Here is a 16,300-nt window from a genome sequence, read left to right on the forward strand (position 1 = left end):
CCTTATTGAGCAGGAGAATTCACTCTCATTCTAAATTCCCCACCAGGGGGGCATATTCCTCTTCCAGGTCCTTTCTAACTTCCCACACTCTCCATGCCCATCTCCACTCAGTCCTCACCTCACCCCATCACAGCACTTGTCACCCTACATGCCATTGCCTGCTTACTCATGGATAGGACTTCTTCCTGTTCAAATCACTATGAGATACCCCTAGTTTAGAATAGTGTCTATCATAGAGGATGTGGGAGAACATTATTATGTGAGATCCTTGCTTCTGAGATCCAGTAAGTGGCCAATAAAAGGACCCTGAGCAGTGTTTCTCAACCTTGGCTATACACTGGAATTGGATGAGAACTTTAAAAATTTTTAATGGCCAGCTCACACCCAAGATCAATTAAATCAGAATCTCTGGGGGTGAGATGCAGGCATTGGAATTTTTGAATCCCCAGCTGATTTCAATGCGCAGCCAATGTTGAGAAACTCTTGGCTGTAGAAAGTAACAGTTGCAATTGTGTTCTGCCTGCTACCAGATGTTTAACACATGGCTGTATCCTCAGTGTCGAATCCACACTTATGCTGATTTAGGTGAACTCCGTTATTCTTGAAACATACCTCTGACCTTAACTGATATTCATATGCTTGAGGTCTAGTATGACTATAGGCAGGAGGCCAGACATGCTGATTTTGATTGGAAAACCCAAGGGTAACAACAGCCACAGATGGAACTGTCCCAGATGGATAGGGACAGTGTTAGAAATTTTTCTGATGATGCTGAAGTCCCCCAGCCTATAATTGAATAATTGTATTCAATTATTTACTCATTCCTTCAAGAAATTTTTCTTAAGCAAATATTACATGCCCTTTACTAGGCACAGGGGATTCAGTGGTGAGAAAGTCGTGGTCCCTGACCTTAAAGATAATCCATCATTACTTTCCTATACTTGAGACTCATGACCATATTGTAACAGATTGCCCCAAATCAGAAGCAACCTCAGATACAAAGTGAGGGAAAGGAAAGTGATGGGAAAGGAAAGTGATGGTGAGGCTTGGGGTGCTCTACTGTACCTCAAATCCCTTCTTCAGCCCTGAGCAGATGCTGGTTTCTGCTTCAGCTGACACAGTGGTAGGCAGATAGGAAACCAGCAGCTTTCGGTCATCATCATTGTTAATTTGGTGCAGCTGGGCTCTGATTGTCCCTTTGCTATTAAAAGTAGCAATGCCCACAAAGGTATGAATTTCAACAATCTGCATCAAGTAAAATTCTGCTGCTTGTTGCAGTTGAAGGAATCTGTCAGCCTATGTTGCAGAAAGGAAAAAAGAAAGGTAACAACATTTGGTTGGTAGACAAAAGTATAACTAAGTAACTCAATTAGCAAATATCTCTGCTAATTCTTTAGAGATGTCAGACTCTGATTTTTTGAGTTGTAAAGATTGACACTATGCTAGAATATTGTTTGATTAAATGCAGGCTCAAAAATGAATGCTTTTCGGCAGGGTGGGGGTTGGTTTGGAACTCTGCCCCTAAGAAGCTGTTCATGATTTACCATTCCATAAGAACACATACATCCACTATTTCTCTCCTACCTGATTCAAAGATCTGTAGAACCAATAGAGACTTGGTTTGTAATTGCTTCTTTTAAAATTCATCCTGGGTAAGAGGAAACATTGCAAAGATCTTATGGTAGAGAGGAACAGCAGTCAGGCATCTATCCTGGCACTACTCTCTGTTATCGTGTTTATCTTAGGCTGGGCATTCCATCTGTAAAGTGAGGGTAATAATAATCTTTCTTACTTGCTAAAATAGAATTACCGTGAGGATCAACTGAGATATGTATATGACAATAGTTACACCTTGAATAAATATAAAGTAATGTTAGTCACCACATTTGGGCAGGTGATACTAGTGATGAATTCATTAGGGTCACTTGTTTTGAAGGCTGTGGGAGCAGGAAGCTGAGCTTCAATGACCACCTGTTCAGTGATGATTGTGGTCTCTATCTCCAACCTAGACATCTCCCTTAACATCTGGACCTGCATTTCACACTGCTTAGGAAACACCATCAATTTAACCTCTCACAGGTATCTCAAACTCTATACACTTTGAATTCATTGCCCCCCTTCCCAAATATTGTTTCTCTTACAATATTGAGAGGTACATTGGTAGAGTGGATAAAACAAGGACTTTGAATCCTGCCTTCAACTTTTACTAGTAATGTGACCATAGAGAAATTACTTATCTCTTTTAGCTTCAGTTTTCTCATCTGCAAAATGGGTACATAGTAAGTACTTAGTAAGTACTAAGTATTGCTAACAACATGGTCATGACCTCTACTCCTAACTAGTGAAGCCAGAAACCTGGAACTCTCTTTTATTACTCCTGTGTTACCAGCCTCCATATCCTTGAACAGGTCATATCAATACGTCTTAAATTTCTCTCAAATTCATACCATCATTCATTTCATCATTCATTTTCATCTTATCTGTCATTTTTCTAGGCCAAGCCACTGTTAGTTATATCCATACCAATTGATGTACTTCCCCTGAAAAAAATTCTACTAATTTTGCCTCTCAGCCACCTGCATATACTATTCTCTTCACTGGAATGCCTCCCCTCACCTCATCCAACTGGCAAATATCTACTTATGCTTCAAGACTCAACTCCAAGATCATCATCTCAGTGAAGTCTTCCTCAGTCACTCTCCTATAACCCAGATGCTGCCAGTGCCTCCACAGCAATTCACACCTCTGTGGAGCCTTGTCACATTGTATTGTGTTTATTCACATGTGTGTGTTGTCTCCCTCGTCAGATTGTGAGCATTTCAAAGCAGACTCTATTCTGTCATCTCTGTATCCCCCAAGCCAGCACAGTATAGGCACCTGATAAATGAATGGATGGTCGTGATGGTTCAGTGACACTATTGACAGGAAAAGGGAGAGAAGTTTTCTTTGCCATGAGCTTGCTACTTTAGGCTTATTTCTCTTCTACTTCTCTCAGGTCTTCTTTCAAGTACAACTATCTTTCCCTTTCACTCCATCTGTTCTTGCTCAACAGAGGCAGATAGTCAATATTAATTACTCTGAGATCATATTTGAAGATCATACCCTAGTCAACTGCAGGTAGGCAAGATCACAAAATTATCTAGATGCTGAATGTATTAGTGGTATTCCTCATATTTTAGAGACAAGCCAAAACAGGCAAATTTTCCAGGACTACTGATCCAGAGAATACAAGAGGATAAACTCTCCCTTAGGACAAGTACTATAATAAAATAACAGTTGTCACTTATAAACCAAAAACTTCATATTCAGTATCTCATTTTCCCTTTCAACAACACTATGAAGTAGTTAGTGGTGCGCTGGTAAAAGTTTAAAAACTGGCTTTCTGGTAAAAAGAGAAAGAGGGAGAACCCTGGATTTGTTGCAATTTCTATGGGGTAAATATTCTCACTGTGGCTGATTTAAGCTGTCAACCTGACATCGCTGAGTGCAAAGTTGGCAAGAGATATGTAGGAGCAGAGTCATAGAGATGATAGACCAGAAATAACCTCAGGAGCCTAGATCTGGGATCAGCAGACATTTTCTGTAAAGGATCCGATAGTAAATATTTTAGGCTTGGTGGGACATATATTGTCTTTTGCAACTACTTAACTCTGCTATTTTAGTACTGAAGCAGCCATAGATAATATGTAAACAAATGAGCATTGCTGTCTCCCAATAAAATTTTACTTATGGATGCTAAAATTTGAATTTCATATAATTTTCATGTGTCCTGAAATTTTATTATTCTCTTGATTTTTTTCTAAACCCATTCTTAATTTGCAGGCTATGCAAAAGCAGGTAGTTACTGACTCTGGGCATAGATAATAGTAAGAATAGTAGAAAAATAATTAGGAAGTAATGAGTTTTGAGCATTTATTATGCTTATTTCAATATATTTTATTTAATTATAACTCTGCATAGTTTATTTTTTAATAATGGCTATATTTACAACTGGCTTGCAAATTTCTTGAAAATTTAACAATTGACTCCTGTGAGCCAGTATGAACTGTCTCTGTCACAACAATGAAATAGGTATTGTTATCCCTGTTTTACAGATGAGAAAACTGAGCTTCAGAGAGGTTATTTGCTCTTGATTATACAGACAGTAAATGAAGGAGCCAGGACTTAAAGCACATCTGCCTGATTCCAGAGACTAAACCTCTAATTACTGTCTAAGAATTCTGGAGCTTTGGAGAATGGGTTTCTAGAAGGCTGCCAGATTGCCAGATGAGTGAGATATGTTTCTCTGTACACAATGACATAGAAAATACACACATAATGTATATGCACACTCACTGCAAACTCAGTCTATTGCCTCGGCCATGGTTGTTTACCAGTGAGTGGAATGTGGTCAGAAAGGAGCCTTCCGCTACATGTCAGAGTTTTGGAAAGGGTTTTGGTTGGAAAAGGTTGCAATTAGTAGCAATAATGAGGGCTGGGAATTACCTGTGGATTTCATTTATCTGTGTTATCTCAATATCTGGGCCACATTCTGAATTTGTTTCTCTCATACCCAAGAAGAGATGATGCCCATGACTATTCCAAACGTTTGGCCTCACCCTTCCCTTCCCTTCCCCTCTGAAAAGAAAAAGAATTAAAAACTGATAGAAAAAAGTGATGGTTTACAATTATTTTGGTTCAAATGTTACCTTTGCCATCTTGCTGGACACATCCAGCACTAAACAGACCACTTTGTCGCCAGCCTGTATGAGAGAGAATGTGGGAGGAGGCGGAAGCTCAGTCCCTTTCATGGGAAAATTGTTATTAAAGTCGTCAGAGTCTGTGATTACATCCCACGTACTTCTGAGGCTGCACATTTGGTTCTGCAGGTTTGGAGCCTCTTGGTTGTGGGTACTTGCATTACAGAATTCAACCACCTTGAAAAAGAATAAAATAAAAGTACTCAGAAAATAATCAGAAAATAAAAGTACTCTTCTCACACTAGACATACTTCTCATTCTCAAGGAACTAAAGGTAAGAGGAAAGGCGAGCTGAAACATGAGAAATCAGAAGTGCTACAGCTATGTCCTTCTTTACTTCAAGAATGCCATTGAATTTACAGATAAACCTTGGCACCCTTTGCTTGAAACTCTGGCACGCATGTGGTACTGAGGTCAACCTCTGTTAAAGTTTTCTTGCGCTTAGGTAACAGAGAGTAGACCGTGTATAAATATCTTAGGCTTTAAAAAAATAAAACAAACTCTCAACTTCCTTAGCATAATAGTGTGTTAAAGAAAACACCCCAGGAGATGTTATCTTATCTTGATCAGCCTATTCCTTGGAATGATATGTAATAACCACTGCACCTTTATCTATTGATCAATAAACCTATATTGAGCTAGTTGAAATATTGACCTCTGTAAGACTAGGATAAGGAGAAAACCAACTTAAATCTACTTCCTGATCTCTTTCCCCATTTGGAGATATAGCCATAATTCATACAATAATACTAAACCTTGGCAGCACCTCTTTTAAAGGCATGATTTGCATTGCAAAGTAATGTGTTATCTACTTCCCAGTGGCTATATTCCTACAAACAGTAGATGCTTCCTGCTAACAGAGCTATGGAAGCTTAGAGGTAAAAGAAATCTTACAGATTCTCTAGCCCCAACTCTAATTTCTTAGAAAAGGAAGCTGAAGCTTCAAAAAGTTAGTAATTGCGTAAGAACATGAGTTTCTTAGTAGGATGGGGAGATATGATAGAACCTGTTTTGTTGTTTTTGTCTGTATGTTTGTTTTTAACTCTTTTCTTTATATTTCATGACTATGGTTAGGAGATGGTAAAAGTTTTCTGACTGGATATTAATGAGTAGGCGTTTCAAATGACCAGAAAGATAGTACCTAGCCACAAACAATGTGGATGAAATAACATGGAATTAGCTTGGCTTCAGATATTAAAGCTGTAAATTAAATTAAAACCATAATGAATTGGACAAGAAATATGAAAAAGCACCTTAAAGTTACAGATGACTCTTAGCCTTGACTAAAACCAGACTGAAGAAAAAAAAATTATCTAAAAAAAGAATGTGTCAATCCAAGGAACATTGGGTTAGTCATAGAAACAGAAAACTTCACAGAGACACTGCCCACAGTGTTCCCAGCTCAATGGAGAGGACGTGACCCACAGATGTGATGAAGTTGGAAAAATGTATCAGGTTATGAAGGCTGATGTGACTAAATCTCTGCATCTCCTAACTCCCTCCTTTCTGATTCCACACTCTCAAAATAGGCCTCTGGGTAGAATTTGGCTGTTCCGTGCTGCTTCTGTCAGAGAGAAAATGAACTGGCTAGAGAATGCGAGTGTCAGATCTCCATGACAGAGTACTCTTTTTAAATAATTTTAAAAATGTGTTCTGGATTCCTACACAAGTCTCTTGTCAGTTAGCGTGGAATACTGACAAGATTGAGTTTCTGAACCTGCGAAGCTAAGGATTAGTTGACTTCCCTTGGTAACACCTGACTTTTCTTTTTAAGTTCTAGAATATGCAAAACAAGGGAAAGAGAATTAGGGAATTCCATTAAAATAAGAGTGGTTTGCTACCTTAAATGAAGAAATATAATCATACGTTACATCCCTGTCATTAACCCAGTACACTTTCCTGTGAAAGGATATAGATGCACCACCATACGAGCAATTTATTTTGAAGACTCCAGGTTTCCCCTTGTTAAATCACCTTCCCTGGAGAGCACATAATCACTTTTCTAAAGGAAACAATTTTTACTGATCAGCTTGGACTGTCGAGGGGGGGGCACTGAGTTTTTTTTTTAAATCTGTAAAGTAAAAACTAGATGAACTCTAAGGTTCCCCAAGCTCTAAAATGTAGTGAATCTTTTTTCTTTTCTTTTCTTTTTTTTTTTTTTTTTTTGACTACATTGGGTCTTAGTTGTGGCACACGGGATCTTTCATTGCAGCGCACAGGCTTCTCTTTCTGTAGTTTGGCATGCAGGTTTTCTCTCTCTAGTTATGGTGCATGGGCTCCAGAGCACATGGGCTCTCTAGTTGAGGCACGTGGGCTCAGTAGTTGTGGCACGCAGGCTTATTGCAGTGGCTTCTCTTGTTGCGGAGCACGGGCTCTAGGAGTGTGGGCTTCAGTAGTTGTGGCGCACGGGCTTAGTTGCCCCTCAGTATGTGGGATTTTAGTTCCCTGACCAGGGATTGAACCCTCCTCTCCTGCATTGGAAGGTGGATTCTTTACCACTGGACCACCAGAGAAGTCCCAAATGTAGTGAATCTTAATTGTCTTTTTGTTTAAATACTTAAAACATATCAGTCTATCTTGGGAAAAGATGGAATCTTGTAAGAGTTTGTTATTCTAAGGCCATACTTACAGAAGATAAACTTTGCATGAACATTATCGATGCAGTTGCATCTTGGGTGCTATTGTATATAAACATGCATCCTTCTTGGAGAATCTTGCTAATAATACAGTTTTCTTGGGGGCAAGGGCCTCTTTCACACAAGAAAATGCCTGTGATGTCAGATGAACACCTGAAATAGGAAGAGACATTGGGTCTGTTTTAGAAATGCTTATGTTTCTTTCTTATTGGCTCATAAAATAATTTGTTTCTAGGATCATAGATTGCTAGATACACAGAAGACATTTTAAAAACTATTAAGAAAGGTCATTAATTTACAAATGCACTCCACTTGATTTTAAAACATTTGATTTTGATGAGAGGCTCTGTATTGCCAAGGGCTTTACCAGCTAAACAGGGTCAAAGCAAAAGTCACCGAGAAATCAACATGAACTTTTGGAGGCCTGAGGAAGGTCATGAGTGGTAGTATCCTGAATCAGGGCTCCTTTGAGTTCATTGCCATTGGACATCAGAGGAAGAAGAGAATGAACATCTAATGATGATATTTAAAAGGATTCCTTCCTATATAAGCAGTCTCAAATGCTGTCAATGGGATAAAAAACCATCTAAATTTTGGGAGAAGAATCAGTCAATATCTACCAAAATTACAGCTAAAATTACCCTATGACCTGGTAATTCTTGGAAGCTATTCAATAGATATACGGATCTGCCTGCATATAATGGAAATAACTTATTTATAGCATTATGACTTGTAGTAATAACAAAATATGGTGAACAACTCATTTGTTCAATAATAAGGGACTGGTTGAAAAATTATGGTATATCCATACAATGGAACACTATGCAATTAAAAGAAAGAAGAGTGAGGAAAAATATATATTCATATTTATTTGAATTTTCCTGAAGAAACACAGAAAAAATAAATGAGAAACTAATAAAAATGGTGATCTAGAGGGGATGAAAGGGAACAGGGTGAAGAGAGTGGTGGGAGTATGCTATATAAGAGTATAACTTTTTATATTGTTTTGGCATTTGACCACATAAATACTTACCAATTTTTTAAAAAATCCAATAAAACTGAAAATTGTCAGTTAAGTTTTGCAGCCATTATAAACTCTATTTTAGCGTAAAAACAAATAAACAGTGAATTTTAAACATGCAAAAAAACACTAACCTTGTTACTTTAATTTGATTTTGCCCATTTACGTAGAAAGGTTTCTCATTGTTATATTCATCAAACACACCCCAACGGAGATGAGCCCATTCGTGAACAAACACTCTGCCTGTGGAAGAGAGAGTTTTTGTTTTGAGTTCCTAAAATTTCAGCAATATACCTTGCTAATCAGTGAATACGTAACATCACCTGACTATATATACTCATTCTGAAGGGTTGACGTGCAATTCTTGCTTCCACTTTCCTCTTCCCCACCCCGTTCCCATCCCCTTCTGCTTTACCCCCACCATCGTAAAAGAGGCAGTGTGAAAATATGTTTAGTTCTGGAAGTGCAAACCAGTGATTTACCTGTTGCATATCTGTTTGAAATTAGTGAGGAGTCTCACATTCTCTCATTTCCCTAAGGAATCTGCCTAAGGTTTTCTATTTAGCTTTATACATGCCTATAAGTTCAGGATTCTGGGAAAGGAAAAGAAGCATATGGACTGAATGTTCAATTCAATGGACTGAATGTGTATGTCCCCCCAGAATTCATATGTTGAAATCCTGACCCACAATGTGAAGGTGTTAGGAGGTGAGGCCTTTGGGAGTGATTATTAGATCATGAGGGTGGGGCCTTCATAAATGGAATGAGTGCCCTTATAAAAAGACCCCAGAGAGTTTCCTTCTTTCTGTCATGTGAGGACACAGTGAGAAGATGGCTGTCTATGAACCAGGAAGTGGGCCTTCACAGAAACCAATTTGGCTGGTGCCTTGATCTTGGACTTCCAGTCCCCAGAACTGTGAGAAAGTTCTGTTGTGTATAAGCCTCCCAGTGTATGCTATTTTGTTATAGTAACCCAAATCGACTAAGACATCAAACCAGCAAATAAATCTTTCCTATTCTTCAGTTTGTGTTATCCAGGCATGCCTGCCACTCTTTTTTCCTATAGATAATTCTCCTGTCTACAGCAATGATTGAAACCCTGGGGCCAGGGAGGGAAGAAGGAGCAAAAAGGATCATAGAACCTCCTCACCAGCTTGGGTGGTCCTTTCTCTTTCATTTTATTCCTGATTCTCCATGTTTATCTTCAAATCTTAGCTCATGAAAATCCTCATTGTCAGCATCAAATCCTTTATAAGTTTATCTCTACCTTTCTAAATCTTGTATTTTCTTCAATGTTCAGCTAAAAACTGACTTCTCCCCAATAGAAATTTTCCAGATTAACTCCCCTCCCCAAGTACACTTTTCTTTCTGAATTCTTTTAAGATCTGGGAACCCAGGAAATGTTTGCTGAGTTGACTCAGGCTGTGGCATATTATGCATTTTTTGGATCTTGGAACATAGGAAGGGAGGGGAACAGTCTAAGCTGAAAGTGCTAAGGAAAAGTTTCTGCCTACTCATGGAATTTAGAAGTGCTGGTGAAGTCATATATTTGTGCAGAGATTATCAGCACCTCAGAGTTACCAGGAAAAAAAGCCATTTTTATAAAGTTTTATAAAGTGTTTTATAAAGTGTGTTTTATAAAGTGTGTTTTATAGAGTGTGTGGCTCCACTTCCTGCTAGTTATTCAGAGGATAATAAAATCTATTTAGATTTAAATGGGGGTAAAAGTGAAAACATCATTTGAAAGGCACTGCTGTACGTTAAAATCAAAAACAAAAAATTAAGAATTGGATAGTTAGCCCTTGACCTACTCATTTTTCTCACCACAGTTTCTTTCTCAGATCCCATCCACTAAATGCCAATCTCCAAACCTATGACGCTGGCTTCACTGTGAAACTCTAGTCATCCTTTTTCCGCCATAGGCTGGGTCTTTCCACCAGCATAGTCCACTTTCCTCACAATCACTTGCCTAAATCCAGACTTGTGGATTTCCCCTTTAAACTGGTCCCTTCTATTTCTGCCCAAAACCTGGTGTGTTACTTAATGCTGCCCACACACACACTCCTTGCCTTTCACTCTGAAGCAGTTCTGACCTCTGTTTCATACTTTTTCCCCTCTGGAATATCTCTCATTACTTAGAGTTGTTAGGATTAAATAAGATAACATTTGAAAAGCAAATAGCACAGCACTTGGCACGTAGAAAATTCTCTTGTTCTTGTTACTCTCTTTCTTGTCCTTCCCATCTCACTGCCTTCGATCTTACTCAAGTCTCAGGGCCTCATACCTGGACTTCTAGTTATTCTCCTGATATCCAGTTTCTCCCTCATTGATCTGAGGGAGTCAGATTATCCTCACAGCCAGATTTAGCTTCTGAAAACCCTGCTTGGATGGTTTCACTCCTATGTTACAAACCTTAAGTTGTGACTTGCTAATTTGGGCATTTGAGGCTCTCCATCACCTACCCCATGTGCATTTCAGCATTTTTTCCCACTATTCACTTCCCATAGTTTTTCTGCACCATCAGTGGGGTCTACTGTGCCCATCTCTCAAATATGCCCTGGATTCTTCTGCTGCCACGGTTTTATTCATACTTTTCCCACTCTCTCTCCCTTTTTTCCATTTATCAAAATTATATTCAACCTTAAGATCCTCTTCTTTGTAAGGCCTTTTCTGACCACCTTTAGCTCAAAATGCTCTCCCTCGTCACTGAATTCTTATAGCATGCCCTGTCTGGGCCACTAATCTGGCGCTTAACCCTTTCTGGCTCACTTTGTCCCTCATCTTTTCATGGGCACGTGGCCTATCTCCTCATCCCAATAGTAAGTCCTTGGCAGGTTTCAGGTTCTTTGAGTCCCTTTTAGCATTAAGCACAGAATACTGTAAATAGTGCTGTCCATTGTCTATTTCTTGATTGGTCAAACTTACCTCGTGATCCATAGACAGCTCTTAAGTCATCATTTAGTAGAAAGTCAAGTGTGAAATGAATGTATTTTCCCTCTTTTCCACACCCTCTGTATTGCAAGGTATATGGATCATCTCCATGTGCCCCATACCAGTCAGTCACTATGACATTTGCCTAAATTAAAAGAAATGCCTTGTAATACTCTACATTGTGACTGTAATGTTGGTGACATAAATATCTACATTTGTTAAAACACTTTGAAGTGTACATTTAAGATATGTGTCCATTTTTCTATATGGATTGTATCCCAATTTTAAAAGAGATTGAAAAAATAAATGCCTTTAGATGGAGTTTAAAATGCATTCACAACTAAATATCAACAAAACTATGTCACTTTCAAAAACGTATATATTTTAAAAGCTTATCAAATTTCCATGGAGCTTCATTACTTTCATTTGACCTTCCCATTTTCCAGATTAAAATTTTCTCAAAAGTCAACACTGTAAAATTCTGACATTATAAATCACGATAAAAAGTAATTTAAAAATTTGAAGAAATTTTAAGAGCATTTACACATCATTCAGAGCTGTACTGTAACATGTTATAGCCTTTTGTGAACAACTTTCTGTGGGTTCTTTCATCAGTGCAAGACAATAGGATATGTTTCTTTTTTTTTTTTCTTTCTTTTTTTTTTTTTTTTTTTGCGGTACGCGGGCCTCTCACTGTTGCGGCCTCTCCCGTTGCGGAGCACAGGCTCCGGACGCGCAGGCCCAGCGGCCATGGCTCACGGTCCCAGCCGCTCTGCGGCACGTGGGATCCTCCCGGACCAGGGCACGAACCCGCGTCTCCCGCATTGGCAGGCAGACTCTCAACCACTGCGCCACCAGGGAAGCCCGGATATGTTTCTTTTAAGCCTTGTCCTTTTATTCCCATAACCAATCAGATCAGCAAAACAATTATTCTATTGAAGTTATATTTCATACTGTACCCTTACCATTTCAATTACTATTTATAAAACACAATATTTTAAGTCAGAAGCTAAAGTAAATATCTACTCAAATAACCATTTAGAGAACACAGTTTTATATACAACATTGTTCCTTTTATTTTGAGGAATAAAGATAATATGTTGTCTCAAGACTTGCCCTTAGAAGTTAAGTATGTTGTTAATTTTTTTTTTTAAGTTGATTATGGAACAATAGATCTAATATGATCTTATAAATATATATATAACGATCACTATATGTACTACATGTGTACTGGTGTGTGTGTGGGGGGGTGTACACACCGCTGAGGAATAGTGGAAGGTAATATTTTCTTTTTATTGTCCATATTTCTACATTGTCTTCTTGCAACAAGCATGAATTATTTTTATAATAATTAGCATTTTTTTTAGAAAGATAAGAATTCAAGCCAAGGACTTTGCAAGGCAACACCTGTGAAAAGGGCTACAGGCATCATGCCCTTGAATAGTCTTCACTTGGACAAAACCTCATTTCTATGTCTGGAAAGTTGTCCTGAAACAAAAAGGAAAGAGTACACTGTATGGGGTAGAATACTCAGGCTGTTTGGGGTTATATACTATCTTACAGACCATAGTAATACAGCTTTTATGTACTTTTATCCTACCCCTCCCCCCCTCCCCTGCGTCCCACCTACATTAGACTGTAGAGTCACAAGGAGAGGAACTATCTTGCTTTTCCTTGTGTCCTCTGCCATGCCTAGCATGGTTCCTGTATGTAATGATCATTTGCTAAGTGTTTGCTTGATTGACATTATGAGGTTAAAAGAGTTGGTATCTAGCAGATATATGAACAGCCTTCAGTGACTCTTTCCTTTAATCTTTCTGTTCAGTCATTTGTTTTTGTTTTTGTTTTGTTTTTGCGGTACGCGGGCCTCTCACTGTTGTGGCCTCTCCCGTTGCGGAGCACAGGCTCCAGATGTGCAGGCTCAGCGGCCATGGCTCATGGGCCCAGCCGCTCTGCGACATGTGGGATCTTCCCGGACCGGGGCACAAACCCATGTCCCCTGCATCGGCAGGCGGACTCTCAAGCACTGCGCCACCAGGGAAGCCCTGTTCAGTCATTTTTGCTTTAGTTATTTATTTCTCTCTTCTTCATTAGGATGAGGAGTAGCACCTGGGTTTGGTGTTGGTTATCTCCAAGACTTTTTGTCCCACTAAAGGCCAGATTGATTAATGACAACTATGTAAGGTGGCTAGAGACAGTATAGCTTAGAGCAAAGAGCATAGGTTTTGGAATCAAACAGGCATGAATTCAAATTGCTCTTTAATTTACCAGCTGTTTGACTTGGGATAAAATCCTTACCATATTTGAGCCTCAGTTTCCTAATTTGAGATAACAGCAACTAATTTTAGGTGTCTGAGAATTAAGCAATATATACAGAATGCCTAGCATTTAGTTGAAGTTTAATAAACAATAGCTCTGTTCCCAGTTTATCCCAGTTCGTCTATCACTCCTATCTCCAAGCCCAATCATCAAATGCTTTCACCTGGTCATAAATCAGATAGTTTTAAGGACCCCTTTAACTTCTTCAGGACACTGGGGTGCCTTTGAGATTGCTATATCATTCAATAACTTCAAAGGAGATCTAAGAATTAAAACAATCTTAGGAAAATTCATACCAAGTGACACAAATAAGGAAAAGGGGAAACTACCACAGTCTCAGCCCTTCTATCCGAGCTGTAATTACAGATCTTGAACCCACTCCATTGCTGAAGCCCTGAGCTATATTCTCAATGCCTCTGCTCCTGCCCTTTCTGGTAGCTGCTAGGACTCTTGATCACAGTAATTTCAAACAGTCATTTGCCAAATTTATTTAACATTTATTTATAGCATGCATACCAGTATGTGCCAGACATTATCATGGATGCTTAATTATAATCTACAGCTTATGAGAGTCCTTTGAAGGTTCTTTTTTTGGTTGGAAAAAAAAAGGTAGCCATGCCTCTCTTCCCTGCTTTCTGCCTTGCTTCTTATCAACATACTCCTCAAAAACATTGTGCTGGACTTGGGCTAATATGAAATTCTGCTAATTTGCACTCTTGCAGGACAAGAAAGTCATATTTTTATATGCATGGGTGGCTTAGGTTTCTGTCTGTACATGTATGTTTACTCTCTCTGACAGGGTGGGAAATGAGGATAGTCATAATTGAAATTATTCCCTTTACAGCTCATACTCAGTAGAATAAAACTAGTTCTTGGTCCTTAACCAAAAATTTCAGAAAGGACTCTGTAAGTTACATAGTAAAGAGATTTCTGAGAGGTCGCTTGGGCAATGGCATTTTGCTTATTTTTTACTCCATAATTTTCACTCATTTATTACATTTCCATACATTTTGCACATAACAATCTTTTCAATAATATTGTTTGTGTATTAATATTAATTTGTTTTTGTCTAAGTTCTCACTTTTAAAGTTTGAACACATTATATTTTTTTCTTGAGTTAAGCACATTTAATGAAATCTTGAATTACCTTTTCATATGATTCTTGTTTTACTTTGCTGTAATTATTAGCTTTCCATGTGGCAGGTATTAAAATCTTTATATTTCTGAAAAACACTCTTCTCTTGGTAGCATTGAATAGGTAATAAGAAGCTTCAGTTATCATTTCCTGTAACCAAATAAAAGAAAAGCTTATTTTATCACTTGTAACTTCTTAATGTTTTAGTTTTCTGGTTATACTTGAACAAGCAGTAATAACAATAATGAAGGAGCCCATTTCTTTTAGAGACAGTATTAGATTTTTGGGAAAACCTAGGAGCAAAATAAATAAACTTCAAATGGTTATCTGGAAGAGATTTTAGGACACTAATTATGCGTCTGGGTTTGCCTATATAATTTTCCAAATTTTGTGAAAGACTTCTAAGCTTTTACCAAACAAATCCTTTTCACGGCACGCCTTTCCAAGACCACACCTTATGACAGTATTGATTTCACTAAAGCAATACCAAAGGGAGACTCAAGTAATGGAGCTATGGGCCTGCCTTACCATATCAAGGTGAAAATAGTCAACTGCTTTACAGAACATTCAGGTGAAAAGAAAGAATTTTGCTCTTTGGCACTCCATTCAGACTCTCACTCTTTCTGTCTGAGAATTCCCATCCTCAGGATGGAATCCAACAACATAATTTTAATAGACACAATCATGCTTATTCATCAGTCAAACATCTGGTCTTTGTTGCCACAATGGATTATTTTTTAAGTTGCTACCCCAAAAACAGCCATGTAGTTAAACACAAAAGCTAAACTTAGTAGTAACCAGCAACAACAAATAAAAGAGGGCTAGATCAACAGTCTGTGAGCTGAGACTACACAGAATTAGGTGAACAAACTGGCTTGGCTGTTAATTGTAATTTTTGTTGCTATTTTTGAGAAACATCACTTTCCTTACTGCTCAAATACAAACCAGGCAACTCCTTAAAGAAGGCTACAGGTCTGCTCGAATAGGATAATGGTTTTGACTTCATACTTGCCACTCACCTTAATGTTTGGGATGAGTTTCTGATCCTCGGATACCTGAGGATTGATTGCAACAAGTAATCCATTATACCCATTTTCTTGAAGCTGCACTCCGGCTCCCAGAAATAGGAGTTCCGGACCGAGGACCACCAGCAGAGTCACAAACTTCAGGCTGCAAACAGGACCTGCACTGTCCCCGTGCGTCATGTTGCAGAAAACCGTCTGCTTTACTCACACTGGTCCTGCTGGGCACATTGTGCTAAGTTGTCAATGGCGGAGCAGGTAGTTTCTTCCTGAACTTGGAAGGGCTTAGAGCTTGTGATGAAGGAGGTGCCTTCTTTGCAAAATCTGGGGTGGATCTTTCGGAGACCTGTCTCTACAAGTCTTTTTTCTCTGGGCGATGCCACACTTGCATGTTCTGTGGCTGAGCTTCCTCCTGAATCATGGTTTGGCAAGAAATCTTCCACCCCTTACTCATTTTATGTCTTCTCAAATGGAAATAAGACAAAAGGAGCTTAAAA

At 38.7% G+C, this 16,300-nt stretch overlaps 1 protein-coding gene across 1 annotated transcript in view; it reads right to left on the minus strand.

The window, feature by feature from the left end:
* CLCA2 (chloride channel accessory 2) overlaps positions 1–15,986 on the minus strand; it is a 37,309-nt gene extending 21,323 nt beyond the window's left edge. The window contains exons 1-7 of the mRNA XM_030866122.2: positions 15,801–15,986; positions 14,794–14,931; positions 11,322–11,472; positions 8,531–8,639; positions 7,369–7,528; positions 4,689–4,916; positions 1,066–1,296 (exon numbers count right to left, since the gene is read on the minus strand). Of these exons, the coding sequence (XP_030721982.1) occupies positions 1,066–1,296; positions 4,689–4,916; positions 7,369–7,528; positions 8,531–8,639; positions 11,322–11,472; positions 14,794–14,931; positions 15,801–15,986 (1,203 nt within the window). The remainder of the gene's footprint in view (positions 1–1,065; positions 1,297–4,688; positions 4,917–7,368; positions 7,529–8,530; positions 8,640–11,321; positions 11,473–14,793; positions 14,932–15,800) is intronic.
* Positions 15,987–16,300: the final 314 nt, after the last annotated feature.

Source organism: Globicephala melas, chromosome 1 (assembly GCF_963455315.2).
Source record: "Globicephala melas chromosome 1, mGloMel1.2, whole genome shotgun sequence".
Lineage (NCBI taxonomy): Eukaryota > Metazoa > Chordata > Mammalia > Artiodactyla > Delphinidae > Globicephala > Globicephala melas.